This window comes from Anolis carolinensis, chromosome 3 (assembly GCF_035594765.1).
Source record: "Anolis carolinensis isolate JA03-04 chromosome 3, rAnoCar3.1.pri, whole genome shotgun sequence".
Lineage (NCBI taxonomy): Eukaryota > Metazoa > Chordata > Lepidosauria > Squamata > Dactyloidae > Anolis > Anolis carolinensis.
Window position 1 is genome coordinate 237,185,010 of NC_085843.1, and position 13,758 is coordinate 237,198,767.

Here is a 13,758-nt window from a genome sequence, read left to right on the forward strand (position 1 = left end):
ATAATAATGTTCTTAGGCACTAAAAACAGGCATCTTGCTACCGTAGTTATAAATCCACATTTCCCCCATACATTAAGGGTTCTACCCAAAAATGACAATTCTACAGTTCTTCTGTGTTTATGCTGATACAAAACAAATCTATATTTCTGTGTGTGAAGAGTAGTCTTAAAATTTGATATTGCTGGCCAACAATTTGCAGGTGAATTAAACTTGCCTGCCCCCATAAATCCCCAGTAACCACTCTCAACATTGAACCAAACTCAAGCAAGGGAGGTTAAAAGTTCCTTTTTAAAGTTTGCATTTTCATCATTCAGCATAAAGCTATCTTTATATTATTTTATCAGGCAATATCTATGTTGATAAATACATATGTTTAATTCATGCTACTAGATTTCATAGTTGAATAGTGGAATTAATGGCTTGATGTCAAGCTGCTACAATTACTAGAGCTCTATTGATATATGTTTTTACCATCGGGACTTGCTAAGAAACCAGCACAGTTACCTGATGGTAATGGAAGATGCAGTCAGCCTTCAGGTCCTTCCCAGGAACCACATTTAACCATAACTTCCTCATAAAAAGTATCTGGTAATTTGTAGTGATGGGAACCACTAAAAAAGCACAGAAACGTAAACGTAAAGTGGAAAAATATGGCTTTAGGCTTCTTTCCTCTCTCTAAACATACATAAAGAAAGTAATCTATACATCAGAATTTCATCTTTGATAACAACACGGCCATCAGCTTCTCTTTTGCAAGCACATTCTTCCAATTGCTCATTCCACCAGGAGTCAGGATGAGCAAATCTGTGAGTTCCTCTTTTCCCACATTTCATTTTTTTAAAACTTCTGATAAAAACAGATAAAATTATTATGCATCCTTAGAGTTGGGAAATTTTCTGTTTCCTTTATCTGGTAATTTGTGGTAAAGAAAACCCCCAAAACACCACTGAAACAAAATGTTTACTCAACCCTGATAAGGCAATGACTGGGAGAAGGGAGCAGTCTATCAGCTGCAGTAAACTCCTCCGCCGTGTGGGAAAGTGGACAGGGTATTTGTGGCACAAATGTTTACAGATTGGGAGGTTAAAAGGTCTATTTAGTTTGCCACAGAAATTCATCTCTTTCTAAAAAGTACATTTTCAGGAAAAGATGATAAATTGGAATTGCCTACGTGGTGCACCCTGACTCCATTTTAAGGTATCTGGGGTTCCTTTTATCTATCCCAGAAAGAGAGAAGAACCTTTCACTTTAAAAGAAGACAGCACTTTTGCTTAAGGGAGGTAATCAATGGGAAAACACCAATCTTTTGATAAGTGCTTTGCTAAAATAGGAAAGGAATCTAATTTTTCAGGGTTTTTTTCAGAGACATATGTTCTTTTCTTCATTGTCTTAACTGGAAATTTTTAGGTTTCAGAATAAGGCAAGGAGATAACAAATACCTTAATCCAGCACCTGATGTGACAATTAAAAATAATTTTGTTACAATCCAATAGCTAACAAATCCAAGTAACTCAAAGTGCATATAAAATCATCCCACTCCTTCTAAAAGAGCCTGTTTTGTAAAGCGGTTAGTCAATTCCTACTACTAAAAGTGCACAACACACTAGTGAGTGATGGAATCAATTTGGAAAAATATGATCTTGTAAGTAACTTGACTTGATAGAATAGAGTATTTTGTAAGAGTCAAGAGCCACCAGTGGCTAAGTGCAATGCAAGATATTCCGTGTCCATTTCCATACCTTCTTTGCCTGGTCTGTTCTTCCGTGTCCAATCCGACACCTGCCTCAAGGAGTCAAAAAAGTAATCTGCCTCATTCTGACTGATCACCTAGAAATGACAAATAAACAGAAGCATAGTTAAGTACCAAACACTAAGCCTGTCTTTGTAGTCCTCACTACAATAAATGGGATTTTTAGAAGCTCAGCCCTAGGAGCTAAACACATACAATGCTGGCAAGTCTCTCAGAACCTCAGTCATGCAGAAGAGATATAAAGAACAAGACTGCAATTATGGCCACATAGTCCTCACATTGGAGATACGGTCAAAGAGGCCCATCAAAACCTTCTTGTACTTACCAGTCCATTTTATTGCTAAATTACCTTGTCTGCTATCTTCACAAAGAGGCTGAATCCTTCTGGGTAATTCAGCTCCATCTTGCTGGCAATAGTTTGATACAGAGATCGTACCTTTGCATTTGTTCCTATCTCAAACACCTGGAATGTAACAGTGGAAGGACACAGTCAATAGACTAGAATGAAAGAAAGTGAAGTGCACCTTGCATGACACATGGATCACCGGTGCCATACATCAAACCTTCTGCCAGGACAGGAATCCAAAGCAAAACCTGTATATCCAAAATGAATGACAGCACCTTTACGTAAGTATCAGATGCTGAGGGCAATCAACAAGAGATTGTGGTTATCATCATCCCTGCCTTGTCAGCTTTTCTTAATGGCATCTGGTTGTGGATAGTGCTGCCATCAATAGATCACAGATCTCATCCAGCAAAACAAATTCTGTCCCAGATCTTTTCCCTTCAGTGGCCATGCACTTAATCATTAAAACAGTGGTTCTCAACTTGTGGGTCCCCAGGTGTTTTGGCCTACCAACTCCCAGAAATCCCAGCCAGTTTACCAGCTGTTAGGATTTTTGGGAGTTGAAGGTCAAAACATCTGGGAATCCACAGGTTGAGAACCAGTGCTTTAAAAGAATCGTGTAACATGGCATAAGAAATGCCATTATATCAAAATACGATTTGCTTATTTTCTCTTTTCCTCCCCTCCCCTCACTATTGCATTTTGCATCATTCTGTATTTAATTGTGTGTAATCATATAAAACAAAGAACAGCCATCAACATTTTAAATAGATACGGATAGTTAGGAAAACTAGCCTCACCTGCTCTGTACCATTGGGAAAGTAAACCTTCTGAGGGATCTTTGTGATATTCCTCTGAATTGCCTCTACTTCCACACTGTGTGGGGCCCACTTTCGACAACCACTTCTGGAAAACACCAATATGGATAAATCTCTCAGAGGTGACCATTTGCTTACTTGGAAAATAATCCTTTTCAAATGTGTTGAATGGTCAGATATGCTGTCAATTATACTGACATTTTGGAATAGTTAATAGTCCTGCCTCAGAACAAGAAAAATCCACCAGGAAAGATGTTATTGGGTAAAATGATTTCATTTTGCCTATATTGGTGCTGTTGATTACAAAGAAGCAAAGACAAGGGACAATTTAAAAATTAGGCACTATGACACTATCCAAAAGTGAGAATGAAAGTTAAATGAAATATTGCATACATTTGCAATCTGTGAAATACGAGGGGAACTTTTCTTTGGAAGTCTGCAGGCAAGAAGAGAAACTTAATCCTTCCTTTCCCAGATGCAATCCTAACACAATTCAAGATGCAGATTAGATTGTATCTTGTATATAGTTCAGACACCTTTTCTATTAGTTTGGACTGTGGACAGCGTAAAGTTCTGCTATTATCTAAGGAATGGAAGATAGGCACCATCAGAAAAGATTAACAAAGGTCTTGTACCTCATCACTCTTTGGATCCGACGCCTGCAGTCTGAAGCCAGTTTTTCCTTCTGACGAGTCTCCATGAACTTCTGAGCGTGATTCAGCAATGGCTTACTAGGAGGGAAAAGGCCTGTGCAGAGCCATAGTAACTGCCAACCACTGTTCAGACTGTACCTGCAGTTTGAACAAACAGTTTCAAAATTTTGGATTGACATATTTTCAAAAAACATTATTTACCTTCAGAGTCAATATGGATGATCTATGTGCTGTCACCAAGAACGAAGATTCCTGCTGGTGATACTGGTCCTCACATCATGACTCTGGATGCCAGGTCCCTTTGAAGCACTACTAGATCAGTAAGTCCTTTCTCTGAAAATAGCATATAAACCACGGATAGGAAAAGTGATTATCCTATAAAATACAAACAGAAATAATTTGCCTAGTACCTGTTGTTGTTCTCTGTCAGCTGTTTCATGATCTGACAGTAGATTTCATCACGCAGAAGTTCCTCCTGGATCGCTGCTACAAATATCTGGTCAGTGAGCTCCATAGGGGATCTTTCTTGTTTAGAAGGATAGTCTCCCATGTATCTCATGATGGGTGAGCAAAAAGATAAGGAAATGTTTTGCAAGGACCAGTTAGGGCTGATTTTGAAAGCCTCCTTTTTCAGGTAACTTTCCTCCATACAGATTGAGGTCTTCAACGGCAACTAGGGACCTCATCACACTAGAGTTTGGATCCACTTTAAATTCACTTTAGGGAGTGGCCTTTAAACAGCTCAACCAGACAGGTCCTGGGTCTCACCAAACTACAAACCCCAGAATTCTGCAGGAGGCAGAAACCAGATTTAAAGTGGATCCGTGCTCTGGTGTGATGATAGATGAACTAATTTAGATAAGCAATATGATATATTAACTTCCTAATGTTGCTTATCGTGACTTCTCTCCAATTCTCTATCACCACTGTAATGATAATCAGATTCTATTAATGTTACAAAAAATTGTCAGTTGATTTATTTCCTGAAAAAGCTAACTGGAAATAAAGAAAAAATACGTAAAAACTATTTGCAAGTTACAAAGGAAGGCATCATCTTGCCTCTCTTCCTCTATATTTTCCAATAAACTTTTCTATGACCAGAAAAGTAACATGGAAACATATCCATACTTGTGATTCAACAGTGGCTAACTAGGAGGGAAGAGGCCATTTTATTCTCCTTAGCAGGAAGGATATCAATGAAGCTCTGGCAAGCAAAGTCCCAGAGGTCTAGGTTGGTGCACACTTTCTTCAATAAGGGCTGCTTCAGAGGCTCCCGAGAGTGAGCCCACAGTTGGCTCCGTCCTCGAGACTTGTGCAAGACAGCTTTGCTGATGGACTCCTTCTCAGGAACTCTGGGCAAATAAAACAGCAACACCATCTCAAAGCCTGATCATGTCTGCCATTGCAATTCATATTTGCCTATCAACAAGTTCAAATGTAAGATCCCACTCCACGATGACTGGGCCTTAAGGCCACTTCAAACAATTCTCAGGGAAGTGAGAAGCTATTTCCATATAACTGATTTCATAGTATCACAATACTATATACACAGGGAAGAATCACACAAGCTGAGCATCTGATGTGGTTATACCTTGCACCTGTGTAGACACAGGGAAGATGCAATGGATGAACAACGTCAAGAAATTGAAGTGGATGGAACAACAACTTCAAGATCCTCTGAAGATGCCAGCAACAGATGCGGGCAAAACGTCAAGCGAAAATGCTGCTAGAACACGGTCATACATCCTGGACACCACACAACACTCTAATGATTCTGGTCATGAAAGCCTTCGACAATACAACTTCAGGAAATTGTTATGAAAGTGGTATGGGACCAGACTCAAGAAACATATTCTTTGAATTCTTATTTTTACTATAGTAGTAAATTTATTGATTAGCCCTTAGGCCATATCACAGTATCAAAAAGGTTTGATAAAACATGCTTACACACCATATATTGTTAAATAAAACACCTATAACAATACAGTAAATAAATATGATAAAACTGAATATATACATCACGTTTCTTATTTATACTGATTGTCTTCTATTAACCTGACTTGCCTTTCTCTTGAATACGACTTTGCTTACTGCCACTGAAGTGGCATCAGAGGTAGAGAAAAAGTGGCAGGCCCACACCATCATGCCAAGGCCCAGAAGGAAATGAAAGGCCCTCCCTCCATCCCAGCTGCCACTGGAGTTTCTGCGGGATTTCATCCCCTTTTCTTTTTGTGTCATGTCTTATTTAGATTGTAAGCCTGAGAAGAGGGAACTGTTTTTTGTACTGCTATATAAATAAATAACACTAATACTCTTGCAAGCTATGGCTTCTTTTACATTGCAGTTAACAGAGCTCAAAATGCAAGGACATCAATAACACAAGTCAAAGGAATATATACCTGAAGTGTTCATAGGAGAATTCTTCAAGAGTATAAGGCTTCACTTTCGCTTCCTCTTCCTCAGTTTCCTCTGTACGAGAGTTCAGTGATGCCAACCTTCGTTGTTCGGGTGACATCATCAATAAGCTCTGAAAAGAGATTGCTATTATCAGATTCCATGAGTTCTGTGACAAAGACCATATTATGTCAGTGACTGACTATCCATGAAGATTACACAACAGAGATCTGTGAACAGGATACTCGCTTTTTGCCACCAGCCCACAAAATGCAACAAGAACATACAGTATTACCCAGCTGGTCAACATTTTCATGATCTAGGGGAATAATTCTAAAAGAATTCCCACAGCAGTAAATATTGTAATAAAAAAGGGCAAAGCACAAGTTGCAATTCAGCAAGCATTTCCATTTAATAAACATACCCACAAACACTGGAAAGGGAGAATATAGGTACTAAAAGAAAGAAAAATGTTTAAGTGATTTTTTAAATAGTAAGACTGTTATGAAAGTAGAAAATACAATTAATTTGCCCCACCAACAAGAAATATGTTGTCGTGTGCATTAAAGTCATTCTACTTTAAAGAAAATCAACATGGGGTTTTCTTAGGAAAATGTGTTCTTGGGGATTTTGCCTTTGTGTTCCTCTGAGGCTGAAAGAGAGTGACTTGTCCAAGATCAACCAGTGGGTTTCCATGGCCAAGCAGGAATTCAAACCCTCGTTTCCAGAAACATACGTTCCACTTAAACTATTACACTACTACTATTACAAAACCTACCAACAGATTTGAAAATGAAATGCTTGTCTAAAGGCACATCCAGACTGATTTAAAAGTCCTAATTTTGTTCCTGTTCTTTCTGGTTAAAATAGACCAACCTGGAGTTTAAATATTAAAAGTCTCTAATGGTACCGTTCACTGATAGAAAATATTATGAGACAAACAAAACACGTATGGATCTCCAAAATAAAACTGGAAATCACAGGAACAAAATCTAGGGCTTTCTTTTACATCCATCCTCTCCACAGATTCTAATAGGCTGCAAAGAAGGTAGCACTGTCAAATGGGTTGAGGTGCATTCTGACAACTTTGTCAAGGTTTCTTTTAGTCAGAAAACTGTGGTCCTCTGCCATTTCCCAAATTTGTACTGATTTGAACTTTTTCTCTGCTATAGCACTCATCAGCGATGTGTTATTTTCTCCTTACCAGTATTTGGCTAGAAGGTTTTGTAACAGTAGGGATGACATAGATTGCCTCTCGTGACACAAGCCCAAATTTATCTGTTCGCTCATTCTGAGCATAGATCCAATCTTGAGTTTCTCCTTGGCTTTTGTCCTGGGTCAAAATCAACAAATCCCCTTTCTTAAAAGCCAGAATTGTAGGATCATCTAGGAAATAAAACAGAATAATTGCAGCATACTTTCTAGAAAGGAAATAGGCAAAGAATCCCTTGGCAAACGGTCTGATGGCATCATTTTCTATAAGCAGGAGCATAGGCCTCCAGGAAAAGCTAAACAGTAGACAAATTGCATACCGATCGGCGATGAATTCATAAAGAAGGTACAAATCAAAGAAATAGTTTGGTGAAAATTGCTGGACCACATCAACTGAGAGTAGTTGAAGGGGAAGCCCCCAACCAATGCCTGAGATCATTCAGTGTCAGGAGTCCAAATCAGTCCCCAAGGGTCATCACAAAACAGGATATATAATAGTGATGGCATTTGATAGAATAAGAACCTTGGCAATCTTTAACTTGTCTTGCAGCACACTGCTCAGGCCCTTTGGTCCAGCATGAAAACACCCCATCTGGATTTTGCAGATGTTTGGCACATCAATTTGGCACAAAATTCCTTCCTTCATTTGGAAGCAGGTTAAGTATCAGTTAATTGCTCTCTCTTGCTAGAGGAGGCCGCCATACTATATTTTGCTCAAGACTTTGTTTTAGCTGTTGCCTAGTTATTTAGATTCTTTGTGCTCAATAGTGATAGATCTGTCAAATTACCTTGAGGCTTATTCTCTATTATTGCCACAGCATACTGCGACCTCTTTTTCAGTTCATCTAGAAACTTGACTATCAGATCTGCAATGACAACACTGTTGACGGAGGTCAGCACAAATTCCTCTGCACGTAATGTGGTGAGAGTGCAACTTTGTCCAAACGTTTTGATTGCCCTGTGGGTAATAAAAATAACTGTGAAGTGAAACAGGTCCCTGTGAAGGGAAACAGTTCTCAAATGCACAGAGGCAGTAGGCAGCTCCCATGCCAAGCAACTAAACTGTGTTTAGTTTCAGCTACCCAACTTTAAATAAGCCGTCCAAGGTGCTGATTGTCAATCACAAACTATATTCAGCACCTTGGATAGCTCCTTTGCAGTTACTACCAAAGCACCAAAGCCACCATCCACTAACATGGAGGTTGCTAGCTGCAACCACAAATATCTGAAAACACACTCATAGATCTCGGTTTAAGAGCTCCAATGTCTCCTCCCATGTACCATAGACAGCCATAAACCCACTGGTGATTCTCGGTGGAGATTTCTAATGCTTCCTCACTCAGGATCTCACTCTACAATTGCTTCAAGGGAGTCTTATAAATTATAGGCCAGTTCAAATAGGAGGAGTTGCTAGAAGGGCCAGCAGAGGATGTGGAAACCAGCAGTTCCCAGTAGTCTGCATTGCCTAGCTCAGCTGAAAATGAGCGTTCAGTAGACTCAAACTCCCCGCCTTCTCAGCAAACCTCTCTGAAAGAAATTGAAGAAAGCATGTCTGAGTAAGTACAGAAGACCTAAATATACCCACCTATGTAGAGCTTAGGAAAGAGCAGATAAGATATCGCAGGTCTCAGATATTAGCTGAGAAATGATAATTAATCAAGTACTAGCTGAGATACTAATATATAAAGCCTCAGCATTGCTGTGGACAATGTTGTTTCCTGGTTTGAGTCGAATGCCTATTTATTCTCATCCTGGGACTGGTTTCTCGGTTTATTATGCAAGGATTTCTGGCTTTGACTTCTGGTAATCTGACTTTCAGCCTTGGCATCTTTATCTGTTGAAACTTCATGTTTCTGATCCTGGACCGGACCTTTGAATGCTCTAATACTTTCTAAGGACTCTTGCAATCACCATTGCTGACCCTGGACTGTTGACATTGACTATTTGACGTATTTCAGTGAGTTTGTTGGAATTTTGCTTCCAAATTGTGGCTGTTTACAACAGATTAATACAATTCAAAAACATGTGCAGAATGCTGGCAAGGATGAAGCTGCTCGCCTCTATTTAGGAAACTCACCTACTGGTGTGGATGCCAGTAATTTCTGGAAAAGACAAATCTAGAAGTCTCTTTTCTGAGTCATCAAGGAAGCATATACCTTTACAATAAACTGCCACTATGAAATTGTTCTTCGGCAAGCTCGGCCCTGCAAAAACAATTTTAAACAACAGTTGAGTATTTTTTTCTTATCTCATACATCTTGTCCCCATGTCTTTGCCCAAACAAAAGGTGTTGAGCTTACCTGAAAATTTGGTGACCTCAAAGAACCGAGAAAAGAGTAGAGGCCACTGAAAACGGGCAAAATCCACCACCTGCTCCTTCACACTCTGAGGGGAGAGACGGTCCTGTGTATAAAGAGCCTGCAATGCAAAAGAAACATGTTTTTGTAATGTGCCTTAAAGTATTTTCTGACTTATGATCACTCTAAGGCTTTCTGGAGCTGAGCATGACTCGACCAAGGTTATCTAGTGGTTTCCATGTCCAGTGGGGGATCAAGCTATGGTCTCCAGAGTCATAATCCAACATTCAAACCCCTACACCATGCTGTTCTCATAAGGTCCTTGATATCAACAAAAGGGAAACTCTTCACCTACTAGCGACAATGTATGTTAGGTTCAAAATTTGCAGGATTAGTGTATGTAAAACCACACACAAGGAAAAGAGAGAAAACCCTTCATATCCCAAATATGTGACAGCCAAAAATATACTGCCATCCCAAAACTTTCATAGTAAAAGAGCTTCACCACTGGGCTGTCACACATGCTTTGTACTAGATGGAGAAGAAAACAGAAAGATGATTCATGTAATCTTTTGAATATAGGGATTAAGCCTGTCATACTTCGATGGGGGATTTTTCTCTCTCAATTCCATCCCTCTCACATTCTGATCTGGTGAGAACATGGAAGAGACTCTTTTCAAATGGCTGCTCCTGGGCTATGAAACTCCCTACTTAGTTGGCCTCCTTTGTCTTTTTGCTGGCAAGCAAAGCCCTTTCAATCTAATCAGACCTTCTGTCTTTAAATGGTTACAGTAGAGGAATATGTTACGGGTGTGTATTTTTAAAGTACATAATATGATTTTACATATTTGTAATTGTTTTTAAATTAATGTTTTAAAAGCAGGGTCATAATTTAATGATTTATAGCTTTTAAAACTTTTATACGACATATAGCTTTAACCTATATTGTCAGCTTCTTTGAGTCCCAGTGTGGGAAAAAGTGGGATTGTTGTTGTTGTTGTCGTTGTTGATGATGATGATGATGTGTGCCTTCAAATTGTTCCTATCACAAGGGCTGAGAGTGTGTGACTTGCCCCGGATTACTCTGCAGGTGTCAATGGCCATGAAAATTTCAAACTATGGTCACCAGTCATAATCCAACATACAAATCACTACACCATGCTGGCCCCAAAACAATCAATCAATCAATCATGACAAATAAATACAAATACCAATCTTCTTATACTCATTTATATCCCTCTGGGGCTATAGCTTTCAGCACCAGAAGAAATTTTTTGGGCTTGGCCCCATGTTAGCCACCCCGAGTCCCTTCGGGGAGATGGTGGCGGGATACAAAAATAAAGTATTATTATTATTATTATTATTATTATTATTATTATTATTATTATTATTATTATTTAAAAGAATATCACATTCTAAAGAAGGAAACTAAGGTCCATGGCAATTGTACTACCAATTGGACATCCTTACCTTAGCATGAGCATATGTGATGAGGCTCACCCACTTTTCTTGGGATTTGGACTTCAGCTGCTTTGCTGGAATACATTCCTGCAGTATCTTTAAAACCAGCTCATTCTGGATGGACTCTCCAAACTGAACATAACAATATTTGGCTCCTATCTCCACCAAGTCCTCTTCCTGTAATAATTAATCAGTTTATGTGATTTGTTGACCTCAATTTCACTCATTTTCCACCTCTATACTTGTTCCAGCAAGTAAATCGAATGTACATATTACCCCAGAAGAATTGCTATAAGAGTATGCATAGAACAAATTGCATTGATGGAATAACATATAAAAATGTCTTGGACAACTGACACTCCATAGTTGCAGGTTATTATAAATTGTATACAGTAATGTCCTCTCATCAGCCAACTGAATCATCCCTCCACCCACAACCTGCTCAGTAGAACTGAAAATCCTCTGGAGTGGATAAGAGGCAAGTAAGGAGAAGCAGAGGGAAACAAAACATCTGTTGGGCAAGCAGCTCATTAACTTAACATTGAATGCAACCTTATTTGTACCTAGATCAGTTATTTCCTATGTGTCTTTGCCACTACATTGTCATAGCTGAATAAAAACCCACCTTTTCACAGCGGTACTCCCCATACCGGATGCCACGGATGATTTGATGATAGATAAGCTCAGTGCTGACAGGATCTTCTTTAGAGTTGTGCCAAGGAGTGAAGATCTCCTTCCTGAAGTAGAAACGCCAGGGAGTGTGGCGTTCATGGCCGCCCTTCTCCCTCTGCTGCTGTTCACACTGGGAAATGGCATCCATGATATGTTCCCGTCCACTGCCTAGTGACGAATACTAGCAAAAGGGATATTGTCCATTTTAAGGGTAGGCACATTGTTCATTTCATTCATTAGCTAATAACCAAAGGGAAATGCCCCTGAAAGCATCATAGCAATGATACCAGTTACAAAGATCAATGAAAATTATACCATACTTTATGGTTGATCAGAGACATGGGCAAGCTTCAGCTCTCCAGGTGTTTTGGACTTCAACAGCCAGTAGGATGTTAGGAATTGTGGGAGATGAAGTCCAAAACTTCTGGAGGGCCGAAGTTTGCCCATGCCTAGTTTATCACTAGGGATCAGTAAGGTAATGCATGAAGGGGAGATCATGGCCTAGTTTTTGTTCATTGCGCTGTTGAATGGGAAAGGGTATAGATGAAACGAAATAATCACTAAAAATTGGGAAAATTGGGTTATATGTGTATTTTTGTCTAGTCTATTATTATTTTTAGGGTTGCAGTTGTTATTCTTTTTCTATCTCTATTTTTTATTATTATTACTATTACTTTTGCTTTTCTTTTTTATGTATTTCAAAACTCATAAATAAAAATTATAAAAAAACAAAAAACAAAATAATCACTAAAGAAACTTTGTTCAGAGTGGGTTGAAACACTACATTACATTGACTATGGGAGGAAGACCGCAGAGAGATAGAGCGGTAGAGAATAAGGTAGCTATACATTTAAAAGTGAGATGAAAATGCATAAACAAATATGCATCTTAGTATATACAGTATTAGAAGTGGAAAGAATTCAAAAATATTTTTAAATAATCGAAATACATATTTTTCAACTGTTGAGAAACCTAGACAAGAATAACCCTAGATTGGTGGGATTACTTGCAATTCAGGATTTATTTTCTGCATAGGAAACAGCTTTTCCTGCACAGGAAATATTTCTGAACAAAAGCAACCTTTTCTGTACAGTAAATATGCAATGTGACTCTTTGAGTTAACAAAGAGCTTGTCCAGTCTGGATAACTTTTTCACAGCAAGAAGAAAATTGCTATAATTACTCATTCCTTCCTGCAAGAAAAAAGTTAGTGAAGAAATCCCTAGTATATACCATTGTGTAAATAATACAAACTTCCATGTTACTACTACATTTCTTTCCCTGAACTTTGAGTCCAGAATGATTGATGCATTCTGCAATTGAGTATTCAAGCTGAACTGGAACATACAGAAACTGCTTTTTTGGTTTCTTTAAGCCACAAGAATCTTTTATTCATTCAGACTAAATGTGTTTATTTGGATAGCTTGTGTGAATTGAATCATAAGAACATGGCTGACTGCATGCAATAAGGAAACATATGTATTTTATCACATGCAATGATATAATTGCTAACCATGATCAGGATACCACAATCAACTCATGGTGAAATACAAATACTATAGTTGTATTAACTTAAAAAGGGCCGTATTTTGTCCTTAATTTTTTAATCACTGCCTTCTTGCAATAATGACTTGTGCAACTGGCTGTGGAAGTAAAACCCATGCGTAAGGATGCAAACAGTAGTAATTTTTTTCACCTTGTCATACAAAGCAATGTAGAGAGAGAAACCAAATGTATCCTTCAGCTGCATTTTATCAGCTACCATCTGGCAGATCTCTTTTGCAGTGGAGGCTGAATCTGCTAAAACTGTGATGCTGTTGCCATTCATCAAGGTCACACTCAAGACAATCGGCTTCTTCCTCAATGCAGCCTGAAAGGCAAGTGAAAGAAACTCTGACAAACAGAGGCAGTTTTCTATTATTCCGTGCTAACACCTTATAAGGTGTTAAGGCTGAACTATAACTGGCCATAACTCTCACCTAGAAATAGTATAGTAAGAAGGAACTGCATTATCCAGGTTGTTTTCACACTAGAGTCCTGTAGTCCTGCTGGGTTATTGCTTTTTGCATAGCCATACCTGAGTTAACAAAGAGCTTATCCAGACTGGATAACAGCCTGGGGATTTGAACCAATTTATCACTATAATGATTGGGGGT

The 13,758-nt window shown here is 38.7% G+C and overlaps 1 protein-coding gene across 1 annotated transcript in view; it reads right to left on the reverse strand.

The window, feature by feature from the left end:
- The window catches only part of myo7b (myosin VIIB), a 54,967-nt gene that overhangs the window by 4,674 nt on the left and 36,535 nt on the right, over positions 1-13,758 (reverse strand). Inside the window, exons 31-45 of the mRNA XM_062976401.1 lie at positions 13,299-13,472; positions 11,557-11,784; positions 10,941-11,108; positions 9,474-9,591; positions 9,251-9,377; positions 7,962-8,131; positions 7,166-7,347; positions 5,967-6,094; positions 4,762-4,919; positions 3,978-4,131; positions 3,550-3,705; positions 2,897-3,002; positions 2,100-2,213; positions 1,740-1,827; positions 505-611 (exon numbers count right to left, since the gene is read on the reverse strand). Of these exons, the coding sequence (XP_062832471.1) occupies positions 505-611; positions 1,740-1,827; positions 2,100-2,213; positions 2,897-3,002; positions 3,550-3,705; positions 3,978-4,131; positions 4,762-4,919; positions 5,967-6,094; positions 7,166-7,347; positions 7,962-8,131; positions 9,251-9,377; positions 9,474-9,591; positions 10,941-11,108; positions 11,557-11,784; positions 13,299-13,472 (2,178 nt within the window). The remainder of the gene's footprint in view (positions 1-504; positions 612-1,739; positions 1,828-2,099; positions 2,214-2,896; positions 3,003-3,549; positions 3,706-3,977; positions 4,132-4,761; positions 4,920-5,966; positions 6,095-7,165; positions 7,348-7,961; positions 8,132-9,250; positions 9,378-9,473; positions 9,592-10,940; positions 11,109-11,556; positions 11,785-13,298; positions 13,473-13,758) is intronic.